At 39.5% G+C, this 14686-nt stretch overlaps 1 protein-coding gene across 2 annotated transcripts; it reads left to right on the top strand.

Annotated features, from left to right (window-relative positions):
• The first annotated feature begins 200 nt into the window (after positions 1–200).
• On the top strand, positions 201–14410 carry GOLT1B (golgi transport 1B). Of its 2 annotated transcripts, XM_014959580.1 has the most exons (6): positions 201–330; positions 5139–5230; positions 7106–7284; positions 10345–10426; positions 11394–11427; positions 11787–14410. In XM_014959580.1, exons 1-5 carry the CDS (start codon positions 306–308, stop codon positions 11400–11402), a joined length of 387 nt encoding a protein of 128 aa, XP_014815066.1. In that variant the 5' UTR covers positions 201–305; the 3' UTR covers positions 11403–11427; positions 11787–14410. The 2 variants fall into 2 exon arrangements, with proteins under 2 accessions (XP_014815066.1, XP_014815065.1); XM_014959579.1 differs by lacking the exon at positions 11394–11427 and having other exon boundaries at positions 205–330.
• The last annotated feature ends 276 nt before the right edge of the window (positions 14411–14686 follow it).

Here is a 14686-nt window from a genome sequence, read left to right on the forward strand (position 1 = left end):
CAGCCAATCGCCAAGCGAGAAGGGAGCGCGAGGGTGAGCACGCGCACGCGCGGCCCCCCTTCCTCCCCCTATCCGCGGCGGCCTCCTCCTCCACCTCCTCCCCCCACCTCGGCCCCGCCCGCTGTCATGGAAACAGCGAGCCGGGAAGGGGCGCGAACAAGGCGGCTGCTGATTGGCGCCGCGCCCTCCAATGGGGTGGCTCCCTCTCAGCCGGCGGCGAGGCGAAGGGGGCTGCGTGTTTCCGGAAGACGTGGCTGTCGCCGCCGCCGCTTCTCCCCCTCAGTCCCCCCGCGCCCGCCGCCACCATGATCTCCCTCTCGGACAGCCAGAGTAAGGGCCGCCGGCAGCTCCGCGGTGGGAGGCTGGGGGCGGCGGGGCGAGGAGGGAGGGGGACGGGAGGCTCCGGTAGCAGGCGAATGGCGCGGGGCGGGCCTGGCCCGGCGCTCCCGGACCCTCGCCCCTTTGTTCGCGCTCCCTTGGTGCGGTCGGGGCTCAGGGGGCCGGGCCGCTGTGGAGAGCTCGTCTCCTTCCTCACCCTGGGCGCTCCGAGAAGAGGGCGGCTCTCGGGGGTCCGGCTTGTGGGGGCGAGACGAGGCCGGCGTGTCCCACCCCGCGGCGGGCCCCGGCTGGAAACCGGGCGCAGGCGGAGCTGGGCTGGGGCTCTTCAACCTGGCTTGGCCTGGCCCGGCCCGGCCTGGGGTCTGGCGGCGGTACCGTGAGCTGCCCGGGGGAAAGGGAGAGCGGGGCGGGATGCTGGGCTTACAGAGGGCCGGGTGCTCGGCAAGGGGGGGCTCCCCCTTTTCCCCCCACTCCTCGGAGGGCACTGCCACCGGCACCGCCGCCGTTTGTGTGGGGCTGTGAGGCCTTTGGTGTTGGCGGGGGGTGGCGGGAATGAATGGGAGCTGAACGGTGGACGAGAGCAGCAGTTGGCTACTAAAGTCTTGCGTGTGCCTCCGTGTGGACACGGGTGGCTTGGGATCGCTCAGTGATGTGTCAGTGGCTTTACTGCCTTTTTCTTAACTCACTGTTATCACAGGGAAGGTTTGCAGGTGACGCTTTTAAGGTGAGGACCAGGCACTCACTGTGGAGTGGGGCAAAAAAGTACTCGTATGCAACTGTAGTTTTGTTCTCACTGAAGAGAAATCATAGAGTAGATGGAGTTGGAAGGGACAGAACCACCTAGGTTGGAAGGGACCGTTAAGATCATCTAGTCCAACCATCAACCTAACTCTGACAAAGAGGGAAAAAAAAGGCAAAAAAAACCCCCAAACAACACTAAACCATATTCCCGAGCACCATGTCAACTCATCTTTTGAAAATCTCCAGGGATGGTGCCTCAACCACTTCCCTGGGCAGCCCATTCCAAGGCTTGATAACCCTTTCTATGAAGAAATTTTTCCTAATATCTAAGCTGAACCTCCCCTGGCGTAACTTGAGGCCATTTCCTCTTGTTCTGTCACCTGTGACTTGGGAGAAGAGACCGACCCCCACCTCTCTACACCCTCCTTTCGGGTAGTTGTAGAGAGCGATAAGGTATCTTAAAGATCATCGAGTTCCACCCCCCCTGCCATGGGCAGGGACACCTCCCACCAGACCAGGTTGCTCAAGGCCCATCCAGCCTGGCCTTGAACCCCTCCAGGGATGGGGCAGCTACAGCTTCTCTGGGCAACCTGTTCCAGTGTCTCACCACCCTCACTGTAAAGAATTTCTTTCTGGATGCTTGGAAATAGAGATGTTGAAAGGGAAAATACAAAGAAGTCAAATTAAAGGGGGTTGTAAGAGTTTAAACTGCAAAGTAAAGGAGAATGTTAGGTCTTTGATTTAAATTAACGGTTCACATATAAGGTTCACATACACCTTTCTGGTAAGGTTGCCATGAAAGGAAATGAGCCTGCTTGATAGGCACTGTCGTGTCAGTTACGAAGGAGGCTAAGCTTGAAAAATACAGAAAAGAAAGTTTAAAGAACTAAGTTTAACTGGAGAGCAGGATACTGGAAATGGAGGTATTGGAGAGCCCATCAAGGCCAAGGGTGAAGACTGGCAGAAAAGCAGGTTAGCATCGTTCAAGGTCAATGGCTTCTTGAGAAATTCAGGTGCTGCGCTTTGTTACTGGGATGGGTGCTAACCCTTGGGGTTAATTTTTAGGTCTCTGATTAAATGCTCATGAGCTTTGTTTTCGCTTGTTCTCCTGTCCTCCTCTCCAGAGTATTCACTGGGGAAAAAGAAAAATCTGTTCCTCAGTTGGGACCTTCAGTTAACTCCAGTGCTGACTCTTGGTTTTAACCATCAGAGCCAAGAGTAGTAAGTAAAATACTGTGGAGTTCAGAGGCTTTTAGTTTTTTCACTGTTTGGTTTTTTTTTTTTTTGACATTCTGAAGGTATTTCATCAGATATTTTTAAACTCACTGCTGGTTGGAAAATACGGAGTTTTCCATAGAGTCTCTGGTAGAACAGTGTGATAAATACCTGGAGAGAACCACTGTGTTAGTTGATGTTTGGACAGTTAAATTTGCAGCTATAATCTAGAACATTTTTTAAAAGATTCCTTGAATGGTGGTGTAAATCACCAGTAATTGCCAAAGAATGCACTTAGTTTTTCCTGAAATAAGTTTTCAATACTAAAATTGTTAAAAATTGAAATTTTTCATAACCTGTAAACTGCATTAATTTTTGTCTTCTGAGAGCCTATAGACCACAATTCCATTCCTATTTTGCACATACAAGATAGAGGATGTGCATTGCCTTCCCTAAACTGTCACAAGCAGTGTATCTTAATTTTGAGTGTTAATATTTACTAAGCCCATTTGATTCAGTGCTGCAGTACTCTTGCACAGCTTATGGGATTTCTGCAGAAATGTCGAGAAAGCATTGCTTCTTCCTCTTAGTAAATAATAATAATTTTTACATTTACTCTGGGTCTTTTTAATATGGCTAGTATGTGTTTCTGCATTTCTAGGCATTGAAATGTTGTATTTGAGTACCACGGGAAGGCTCTTCTGGCACAGGAGGAAGTGTGTAAAGATAGTTCACACCCTCTATAAAAATTCCTAGTTCATTGTTGCAAAGGTTATGTACAAAATGTCAGTGGTTTTTTTTATTTTCCTCAAAGAATGCTAGTGAAATATATTTCAGAATTCTGATATGAATCAAGTCAGTAGTATCCTCTGCTGAAATATTGGCAGCAGAGAACAATAGTCTTGGACTACTCATCTTCTTTCAGCAGCAATTTGGGGATGATGAGAATAGTGTTCCTTTTCTGTTTTCTTTTCCCTCCACTAACCAGAGGATGTGGCTGACTTCTTAAGTGAATCTGTTGTAGGAGTAGGTGATTACAAACATGTTTGAAGTGATTACAGGAGAAGTGTCAGAGTAGTAATTGTGGCAGCTGTTGGGAGTTGGCCTCTGCCTTCTTGCAAGATCCCTACTTTGTACTGTGTCTGTGGGAGGAATGAATACTGGCTTCCCATGATTGCATATTTATCTTATTGGCAGCTGGTAATTCCTTTGGAGTCCTGCCTCCAAGTGTTTTCCTTCCAGAATACAGATTGTTTCTGCTTTTCCAAAGTAAAGAGTACTAGAGAAAAGGGCAGATTGCAATTGTTATATTGCCTTCAGTCAGCAGATTCATTGAAAGTGCAGCTTTCAATTCCATTTTTCATGGTAATCAAGTACCGAGAATGTCTGCAATAAATCAGTTGTAGCGGGTTACTTAGTAGTTTTAATTCTGGGTGGTTAAAATGTTCACAGCAAAAGCTTAATGTGGCAGATGATACTGTAGAACTGCAGATTTACCACCATGTGGTCTGCAACCTCGCTGAAAGATGAGCCTTTGCAGAAGTTAGGGAAGTCGAATGTTGCGGTAGCAAATCTCTTCACTCTGAGCTGTTTTGAAATGTTTTTGCAATAACTAAATGGAAGTTCTGGAATAGGCAGAGTGATGCTCCTTTACTCCTGAGCTCTTCAAGCTAACAGTAAATGATCGTGTAGATGTGGTTAACAGTAGCAGTGAAGGCTGTTAATAGTGTGGGTGGGGTTTCAGGCGAGACTATACAAAACTACTGGAAAATATATATATAAATATATGTATATCCTGTATATCTATCTTCAAAATATATGTATCCAGACAAGGACACAAACTGAGCAGCCAGCCTGTCTACAGTATTGCGGCTAGTTTTGATAGCTGTTTTTATGTATCCTATAGGTTTCTAAATTCTCTGGGCACAGGGTTAGCAATAACAGAAGGGTGAGTTGGATGCAGCATGGATGAACACACAGATTTTTTGCAGCCATGTTGCTGCTGTTCCTGTTATTTCTCTCCTGTCGCAGTCTGTGTAAGAGTCAAAGGAAGGCCTTCGAGGTTTAATTTTAAAAGTAGGATCTATTTCTAAGTATGGTCTGCAAGATACCTCAGAAGCTGTTTTCAAATGGTAGCTGTAATCACAGCATGGCATTTCTAGCCCAGTTTCTCAGGCTTCCATCCTTCTCTTGCCTTCCTAGTATTTCTTGAGCAACCTTTAGAGACCGGCAGATACTGGTTTTGTGAACACTGGCAACTGACTGGAGACCCAAAGTAGTGTTTAATAGCACATGTGTAACTTGGAGCGTACAGCACTGATGTGAGCTGTGTTCAGTCCAGACGTTAGGGGAAGTGGGACTGCTATCCAAGATTATGGGGAGGAGGAATGTGAGGTCTCAGGAGGATGGGAAGGACCAGGGTACTTGTGTTACTGCAGTAAGGATAATGGATAAGAGTTGCAAATGGAAAACAAAGTTTCATTATCTGTTCACACAACAATCCTTTTCTCCATGCTAGCAGTAAATCGAAAGGGTTGTCTTTGCTGTATGTATATATGCATGCATGCCTTTCTGTTGCATTCAATTTCAGTATATAGATCCAAATATGTAATTTGTTGCTAAGCGGCTTCCAAAGATCTCTCTGTTATTAAAGTAACTGGTGTTTACAAGACTTACTATATTTGTACACACAGAAAGTTTTTAGGTGGTCATAAAATAGGCTGAATTTGTCTATAAGTTTAAAATGTCTATAGATTGCACATTCTAGCTTTTTTACAATTTTTATGCACAAGTTTTTCACTGTACCATGTTTTGTTACATGCCTAAATTTGTTTCTTTTTCAGAGATTGGAATGGGACTAACAGGCTTTGGAGTGTTTTTCCTTTTCTTTGGAATGATACTCTTCTTTGACAAAGCTCTTTTGGCTATTGGAAATGTAAGTGCCTGCTCTTTAGTCTTAAATTATGCACCGCTTAGTTTATTTTTAATATATCATATACTTAATTCTAGATATAGAACAATGTTATCAATTTGAAACTGAATCACAAAAAGTACTGTGGCAATTTGGCATAAAGGAAGAGTTATGTTCAGTGATACAAGTGAATAATTTTTCCTGATTAAAGTTGAAAGCAGCCCACATCAATCTAAAGATCGTACCTCCGGGTCAGGTCTGCGGTATGTTGGTCAGGCAAGAAGCAGCTTGTTCCACAGTTGTTATGCGGCTGAAACTAAGATTTTTAGATTGGCTGTGATTACTAATGCTTTCTTTTTGGTGACCTTGTAAGATAACTGTCAGATTTTAATATCTATTTGGATAAGAATAGAGAGGTGTTTTGTACATGCTAGCAAATGTAGCACTACTGTGCTTTATGAGGAAAAAAAGAAGGATGAATTACTGATTAGAAGAGTGTTTAGAAGAGCCAATCAACCTGCACAGTAGAGACATCTAATATCTTCAGTTTTTACCAAATCAACATTTTCACTTAAAGCAGGATAGAAAATAAATCCTAGTTCTGGTACACAAAATTCCCAATCTAAAGCAAATATAAAATGACAAGGTGTTTTCTGAATGTGATAATCTCTGTGCTTCTGCTTTTCTCAGCTTTGCCAGCCAAGAGCACAGCCTGCTTGAGGTTTGCATCCTCTTTTCCTGATGCCTTGAAGCCTGTGGTCAAAACTGATCAGTTTCATTCTGTGGCAGCAGGATCAAATACTGAGATTCACAGAAGGAAAATTTAAAAACATGTATTTGAATTTGAGTGTGGTAGCTGAAGCTTTGTTCTGAACCGTCAACGAAGTGTATAGCAGAGGAGTAAAAAATAAAATAATGCTTATTTTTTCTTTTCCTAATGTAAGGTGGAAATACGAGATCCTGTTTAGGGAAAATGATGAAAACATAGGTAGGAAGAGACAATGACAGGCTATGTGGTAACCAAAGATAATGCAAGAGAAGGTACTGTATCCTATAGGAAGTTTAAAAAAAAAAAGTGGTATCAGAAAGGGAAAAATATGCTAAGGAAGTGGTTTATTACATAACATACAAAACTTGAATGTGATCTATAATTTTAAGTAAAATCTGAGATACTATTCCATTTTCAGCAAAAATGTTGCCCAGATGTATGCTTAGAAGCTGAAATAGTTACAAGTCCTGTTGCTAAAGGACACTAAAAATAGTTGTAACTAGTTGGGACTAGTGTGATAATGTTGAGTCTGTACTGGAACTAGTAAACAGTAGAAAGACTATACACATTTAAAAAAACCCAAAAAACACAAAACCAAGAAAAAAAAATCAGAATAAAAACAAATGAGTGAGAACTGATAATGCTCTTCACCTGTCCTCCTTTTTTGACTTTGCACTGATCAGTAGATCAGTACGAGCTGTTGAAGATATCCATGGTACAGAACGGAGGTGCTTCTGTAACATGTCTGTTCAGTTTGTAGGAACTTTTGCTGTCATTGGTACTAAGCTTTCGTGCTGCTTGTGGGTAATGATCGTACTTATGTTACGGGACAGATACAACTGTCGTTAGGTCTTTTGATGTGATGGTGTTTGCCAGAGACTACAAAGGTAAACTCTTTACTGTTTAAGCAGGTGCGAGAAGAGTTTTGAATGCTAACTACAAATGCTTTAAAACGGACTTTACAGAAGAAAATCACTAGTAAATTACTTCTCACCATCCATCTTTTGGTATTAAAAGAAGTTATGCAAGAAATGCAGTCTAATTTTGTAGAATATATGTGTTTACATCCTAAACTCAAGAATATAATTCACTGTTTTTTTTATTTGTGTTTTTTTTTTTGTCTTCTCTAGGTTTTATTCGTGGCTGGCCTGTCTTTTGTTATTGGTTTAGAAAGAACATTTAGATTCTTCTTTCAAAAACACAAAATGAAAGCAACAGGTTTTTTCCTGGGTGGTGTGCTCATAGTTCTTATTGGTTGGCCTTTAATAGGAATGATCCTTGAAATTTATGGGTTCTTCCTACTATTCAGGTAAGACTTGTTTCAACATACCTTTCTGTATTGATGTATCTGGGAATAAGTGTATTTGTTTAGTGTTCCTGCGTTACAGCTGGCAAAGCGGCGTCATCAGAAAGGAACAAGTTAAATGTTTGCTTTTGCTAGTTTATATATAAAGTTGTTGAGTTACATTTGCAAGGGATGGAAAGTTGATTAGCAGATTTGAATCTTGGAGAACTACTTATGTTTGAGGCATATACTGAACCGACTGAGTTAAGGAAACATGAAAACTCATAACATGTATCAAGATTGCTGTTGAAAAAACATAGCTTTCACAATGTATCATTTGACTTCTCCATAAATGCAATTTAATGGTGGAAAAAATTGACTTATTACAACCTGTATATCTATATTTTATCTTTATTTCCATGGTTGAATTTCCGTATTTCAGTGTAGAACAAAGTACAAAATATGCTAATAAGTAAGAAGGAAGGCTTTTAGTTGTTCTTGGTCTTTTGTTCAGATGAAGACTGTTCTATTAATGCTTATTAATCTAATAACAGACCTCTGAAATGTTTTTGAAATGTCCAACTGCTAGCTAAATAATACAGTTCCTGTTAGTCAAAATCAAACTGCTGTTCTCATGGCCCTTTTTTTTCCCCCACTCAGTAAAATTGTATGTTAATCTTATATTTAGTTTAGGTAAAATTTTTAAATATTTTTGAAAAAAAAATCTTGAATTAGCTTTTAATATATGATACTTATTGTTCTGCTCTGTATTACTCAGAACTCTATCACTCCAACTGTTTGGAAAATCACAGTATATCACCGAATACATTGTCACTTCATGCATGTAGCATTTGAGTTTAATCAGCCAGCACAAAGCGAGTAGAGTGGGTTTTCAAGCAAACACCCCTCCTCTTAAAAGTTCTTGAAAGAATTATAAATAACTATGTCAGAGCAGGTATGGTTATGGATTATCTATTGGGGCTAGCAGGATAAAATAATGTTGATGGGATTATAGGAGGTCAGTAGTTACCCACAGGTCACTAGGACTATCCCTTAGCCAGAAGAGTATCAACAAGGGCTAGATAATTCCAGGTTTGAATGTTTATCTGATCTGTTTTAATTTAAAGCATCTCTAGACCATCTTTTCTGGTGCTTAATAGTTCTTAGAGTATAAATCTCTTGTTCCACTGCTAGCTAGTTACTACTGCAAACAAAGCTAGTTACTACTTCAACCATTATCATGTTTTTGGCAACTTGTTCCTTTCTGAAGTTAAAAACGGAGCCTTTCCTTAAGCACCATTTCATATGATTCCTCAGGATCCAGCTGTTTGGCTGCAGAACAGAAAACTTCCCTGGCTATCAGTGGCCACTGAATTAGATCATTTTCTCCAGGCCCAAGGAACACCAGATCATGCACCTTTGGATTTCTTAGGGCATTATGTTGTGAGGACGGGCATTTCTGTGTTTCCTAATGATTCTAGTCATGTGGATTATTGGGACTTTTATATGGACAACCTTTATATTTATCAAAAGCAATTTAGCAGTTCTAGTAACTTTGCTTCAACTCGGACTAAGATAATACAAGTAGAAACCACTGTGTTGTACTCTTTTCAGTCTTTTGATTTTTCGACCACTAAACCTGTTCTAGTAGGTGTTCAGATCCCTCTAGAACCTTTACTTGTAGGCTGTTGCCTTGCATGTTTCAGCTACTTTTACACAGTCACCTTTTGTATGCCCTGTAGTAGTGGTTGCAGAGTGCTTGTTGTCCACAAAGCAGCAGTTAGGTACTGGTGACCCAGAACAATTAAAAAAGAGCCAGGATTCCAAAGATTATTATCATTTAAAGATGCATCTGACTAAATAGAGAGAGACAATTATTATTCTACTCTGTTTTAAATCTAGAATGTCTTTCCTTTCTTGTCTTTAATATGTTTCCCATCAGACGCTTATCTTCTGCCATGGTTTCACATGCCCAGGTTACATGCAGTTGGAGAAGGCTATTATGGGATAGTATCTCCTGTTGTACTCTAATCTGCTTTTGGAACCTTGTTTACATTAAAGGCATCCATAGCTATGGCTACCAATATTATCCTGCTATACTGACTGTTCCTTATTCTTGACTACACCAGCTCTTTTAATCTGTTAGAAGTGGTTTGTGTGTCCTCCGTCACAATTTACTGGACCACTGAAATGGTCTAGTCTTTGGGAGGGAAAAAAGAAGAAGAAGAAAAAAAAATCTGTAGGAAAAACGTGCTGGCATTGTTATTATCCAGCAAATAGTTTTTACCAGTGTAGTGAAGATGATGATGACTTGTGAAACTTCACTGTTTTACTGTGGCTGAGATTTCATTACACATCAATCCTTATTCTACACAGGGGACGTGTAGCTCAACAAGAGATAACTCAGATTGCTACCACCAGCTGAATTGCAGCAGGTGATTGCAAACAGCAGAGATACTGCCATGGAAAATTCCTTTTCCTGCTGCAGAGATGAAGTGGACAGTGCAGGGGGCTACACCATGGCAGCTATGCCAGGCAACATCCCCTGGGTCATGATTCAAATCTCAGACTTTACACAGATTTGTGAAACAAGTGAATACATAACTATGTTATGCTTAATTTTCTTTAGTTAACGTAGACTACCACATACAGTTTCAAAGGGGATTACTCAGAATTAACTTCAGTTGTTCTTACGCTGAGTATTGCAAGACTGTATTTCCTATAATGTAATAAGAAATCATCTCAAAATATGTATGGTAATTTTGAGAAATTCGTTGGGAACATCAGTTCTGTTGACTAAGCTGGGTATTTTTTCTTTAGTTATTTTTTGAAGAGCTGACTGAAGGTTGCCAGCTATGAAGACAATTAACTCCATTTAAAAATTAGGTGTTCCTTTCTTGGTTTTCACTCGTCTCTGCTGAGTGTATGTTGATGTATTTGGTAAAATTAATGTGATGCTAACAAGCTACAAGATTTTATGTAAACTTGATTTAAAAAAATACCTACTATTTCTTCATTTTATAGCAGATAGAGAATAGTTTAATTATAAAAACTAATACAGTCTTCTGATATTCTTACCTAAAGGGGGTTCTTTCCTGTGGTGGTTGGCTTTATTAGAAGAGTTCCAGTTCTTGGATATCTCTTGAATTTACCTGGTATAAGCTCGGTAAGTGTTTGGTACTTCATGCAAAATTTGAAGCTTGTAGTGTTTTTTATTCCATTGTTATAGCCATAGTAGCAATGCATCAAAAATAAAGCAAGTGTAAGTTTAGAGCAGTGACTTTGAGTGTATTCCTGTATAGTTCTTGCACCATACAGATCACCTTCAATCCCAGTGAGAGACTTCTAGATGTAAAAGGAACAAAAGGACACCTTTGCAGAAGTTGCTTCCACTTACGTGTTGTCAGGTGGAAAGAGCCCTGGATTATGACTTGGAACTCCTGCTTCACTCCTGGCCCTAGGTGACCGGATAGATGAATCGTGCCACTGTTCAGTGCCTCTTCTCCTGTCCGTATGATGAGGAGGACGCTGTTCTTTATGTAGTACTGGGATATGTTTATGAAAAGTGGCCTGTAAAAGCAAATGGTTTTAGTTCAATGTTAAGTTGAAGCTTGTATGGTGAGTCCCGAAACTCTTGTAACACAGTGTCATTCATCAGGTATATTTATTAAGGTCCACTGCACCAGGCTACGTCTTGCTATTTACTGAGATTTGTATTTTTTTAAATGCAGTTTTCCATTTTCTTGACCAAGTAGCCAGAGATTTGAAGACATTAACAGGTGCCAGAAAGATGGTAATCTAGGGTGTTTCAGTCAACTACTTTTACTGTGCTAATTTCTGTATGTATTTTAACACAACCGTTATCAACCCTAGTTTTGAAAGTAACAGTTTTAATAGCTACTACTAAAAAATAAATAGGGGGTATAATTTAGATGTATACAGGCTGTTTTTTAAAAAAAAATAGCGTTCAAGATCATCTGTTCCAATCTTACAGTTAGGTCAATTTCCGGCTCATAATTCATGATCAATTGAATGTTTAATTTTTCAATTGATCGATCTTAGTCATATTTAATTTGATCATAATGGGGTTAAATCTTGTTTTAAAAAGATAATTGTTAATGTTTTATTCAAAGCCTACGTAGGCTCAGAAGAGAATCCACAGTAATGGTCAGTTGAAATATCTTACTTGGTCTACTAATGCATGTGTGGCTGATACTGTATCGTTTTGTTTTAATCATTAAGCTAGCAGTGTTATCTGCATTCTTCTATTTCCTTTTTCATTCTGTTGCATCTTCATGTTGCACTGTTAATGTCTATATGAGAAAAACATGTCATGCAGAAACACAATTGCAATGTAAGATTTTTTAATTTTCACAAACTTAAATCATGAGACCTTGGTGAGTACTATTTTTCTCTCATTTTCAGTTGCATACTAACTGTGCAAGTAGCAAATAATATTTGAGAGTAACTTCACTGTGTATAAATGTCATGCAGTTTAAAACCTTTTTGTCTCCCTTTTTTTACAGCTTGTAGATAAAGTTGGAGAAAGCAACAACATGGTATAATGACAAGAGAGCAGAAGACTGATTCTAAACTTACTGTATTATTTATAAAATCCTTTTGAAGAATACTCAGCACAAAGATTAAGTTGTGTACAAAGGAAAAGCTTGTTACATTCTTTACATAACAGTTTAATTTAAAATGTATAGTCAACAATATACATTAGACAAGAAGCTCAGCAAGTATGCTTCTAGGAAAGTAACTCCAGAGTTCAGGAAGTAAACTGAAGAGGTGAAAGTCATGGAATAACCCATGTTACAGCTGTTCAAGACTACTTTTTGTTGTTTTTGGAAAACACGCTAAAGGCAATGAACCCTTGTGGAATTAACGGTGCCTGTAATTTACCTCCTTATTTTGAAGGTGCAGTAGAGCAAACAGGCCTACGTTTTTAAGGGTGACCCAAACTTACCCAACCATCTGGTTGCTATCCTCAGAGGGGGGAAAAAAACCAAACCAACCAAACAGAAAGCTTCTTGTGTAACAAGAGATGCATCTTTGCATGAAGGTTAAGATGACTATTCATCTTTAGGTGTATTATGACAAAGAAAAAGGAAACCCTACACGGTTCTGTTGTAAACATTTTTGTAAATATGTGGCTGAAATAAAACATTGTTATCTTAATGTTTCAAAGCCAAATGTAAGTTGATTGTATTTGCCTTCCATTTTGGAATATGCAAAAGGTCAATCTTTAATAACTTCAGTCTTAAATTTGGGTTCTGAACATGTAGAGCTCAACAGGGAACTCTGGAAAATGACTTGCACTCCTTCCAGTTTGTTCTCCTCGAGTGATGTTACCTGTGCATCCAGATGAGAATGTAGCCCCTTGTCGCTAACATGAAAACTTTGTGAAATATGCTTAGTTCACAAAAAAAAAAAAATTGCATTTGGTTAAGGTGCTGACATGAACCCTGTGAAATGTATCTTATCAAAATTTGAACCTTTGTTTTTAAATAGTTTGAAGCTAAGGTTTCTTTGTTTACTCTGGAACTACAAATTGACTTTTATTTTTTACAGTAATAAAATGAAAAATTAAAGTTGTGTGTATGTGAGTCTCTGGGGAGAACACGGAGCTAACGGGGCTAACTAAAGATCAAGTGCCAATCTCCATAAATTTTGTATCTTGTTGCTTGGGTTGTCTTCAAATAACTTAAAACTTCTGTCAGTTACAGCAACACCTTTGTTACAGAGATTCTTAGCTAACCTGGAATGAATGTCCCCTACTAATGCAAGGGTCCCATTTCTCCTTCTATTGGAATGTTAAACATTGTGCACTTTCAATAGATTTAGTTTTACATAGTGTCCTCACCTAACAAAACATGATCATTAAGGAAATTGTACTTGTGCAGGTTTTGGGGGTTTCTATTGCGTTTAACTTTCTTTTCCCTTAACTGTAACCCTAAAAAAAAAATTACCAAAATGCAATGGTAGTATTTCAAGTAGCTATGTTGTCTTAAATGTCTAATGGATGTTTTTTTGGTGTTTTTTTCTTTATTACGCAGTTAAAATTGGTATTTTCCAAAATAACTTTTAAGAAGAATCCTCATATACCAGCCCATTTGGAAATTGCTATGAAGTTTGTTTGTATAAGACATGTTTTATTTTCATTACAACTGTATAAATAGCCGCAATCTACTATTCCCAATGTTTAATTTGCTTCCTTCTCAAACCGACACAAAATAATTCAGTAAAAAATGCCGTTATATTTGCAATGAAGAGCATCTGTTTATTTTACAAACAAACAAAAAAAATGGCTATATTTGCCTGATGGCATGTGTGTTATAGTTTACAGATGGGAGTAAATATGATTTGTGGCTTCTACCTCAAGAGATAAACCAATTTTAACTGTTCGGGTAGATCTGTTGTGTGTTAAAATGACTTTAGACAATAGCACTACAGCGGTTTAGCAGCCCAATCTTGTTTGCTTTGGTTAGAACACTAGTCCCTGCTGTGGGAATCAAGTACTGGCTAAGGCAGGCGGTGCTCATGATGTACATTAGAAGTCACCTACCTGAAGATTTTTGTCCTTGGCTTTTGAGAAGTAACGTGATGGGAAAGGCGGACTGCGCCGGTGGCTCCGGAGCTCCGACTAGAAGCACGTTGCTTGGTAAGGTCGAGTACCTTCACCAACAAGAGAGCCCATGAGATCTTTCAGAGGTAACAAACGTATTGCTTGTCTATGATCTTTTGGCCCTCTGAAACACTGGGGTGTAGGCAGTTCATCTTGCTTCTATTTAATTCATTGTTTTAAATTGAAAGTCAGTTTGTCACATGTGAACTGTTGTGAAAAGCATCTGAGGGAACAAAATTGTATGTTGGATTTAGCATAGTCTTTATCCATCAAGGTAATGTTGTCTTTGAGGCAGTTTTGCCAAGATAAATGTGGGTGGCAGCAAAGGTCAATATGACTTAGCCTTAAGGTGTTTCTATTGTAAAAATATCTCTTAACAGAAACATGCTTGGAACGTTTCCCCTTTTAAATGTAATTTATAATTGCTGCTTTAAAAATCGTAAGGATGGATCTTATTCTGAGCAAAAGAATACTGTAAATATCCTTGTCATACCTTGAATAAATGGGTACCTTTTTCTATAACTTGTCATTGTGTGACTCTTTACATGCACATCTTAAGAAAGTGTTTTGGCAAGTTTTCCTTTCCAAAGGTTAGGAAGTGCATGCTGTTACTGCTTGGCTCTCACACTGTTGTGACTTCCATAGCATTGGTGTCTTCAATGAATCTTAAATGTAAAGGTTTCCTCATTTTCTTACAATAAACCTTTTAACATAAATGTCCCCCTAGTTATGCAGGTTCCAGTTTCAAATGCATCACAACGAAATATGGAAATCAGTTACGCAGGAAGTAGTGTCTTT

The sequence above is a fragment of the Calidris pugnax genome, unplaced genomic scaffold, assembly GCF_001431845.1.
Source record: "Calidris pugnax isolate Ruff unplaced genomic scaffold, ASM143184v1 scaffold316, whole genome shotgun sequence".
NCBI classification, from domain to species: Eukaryota; Metazoa; Chordata; class Aves; order Charadriiformes; family Scolopacidae; genus Calidris; species Calidris pugnax.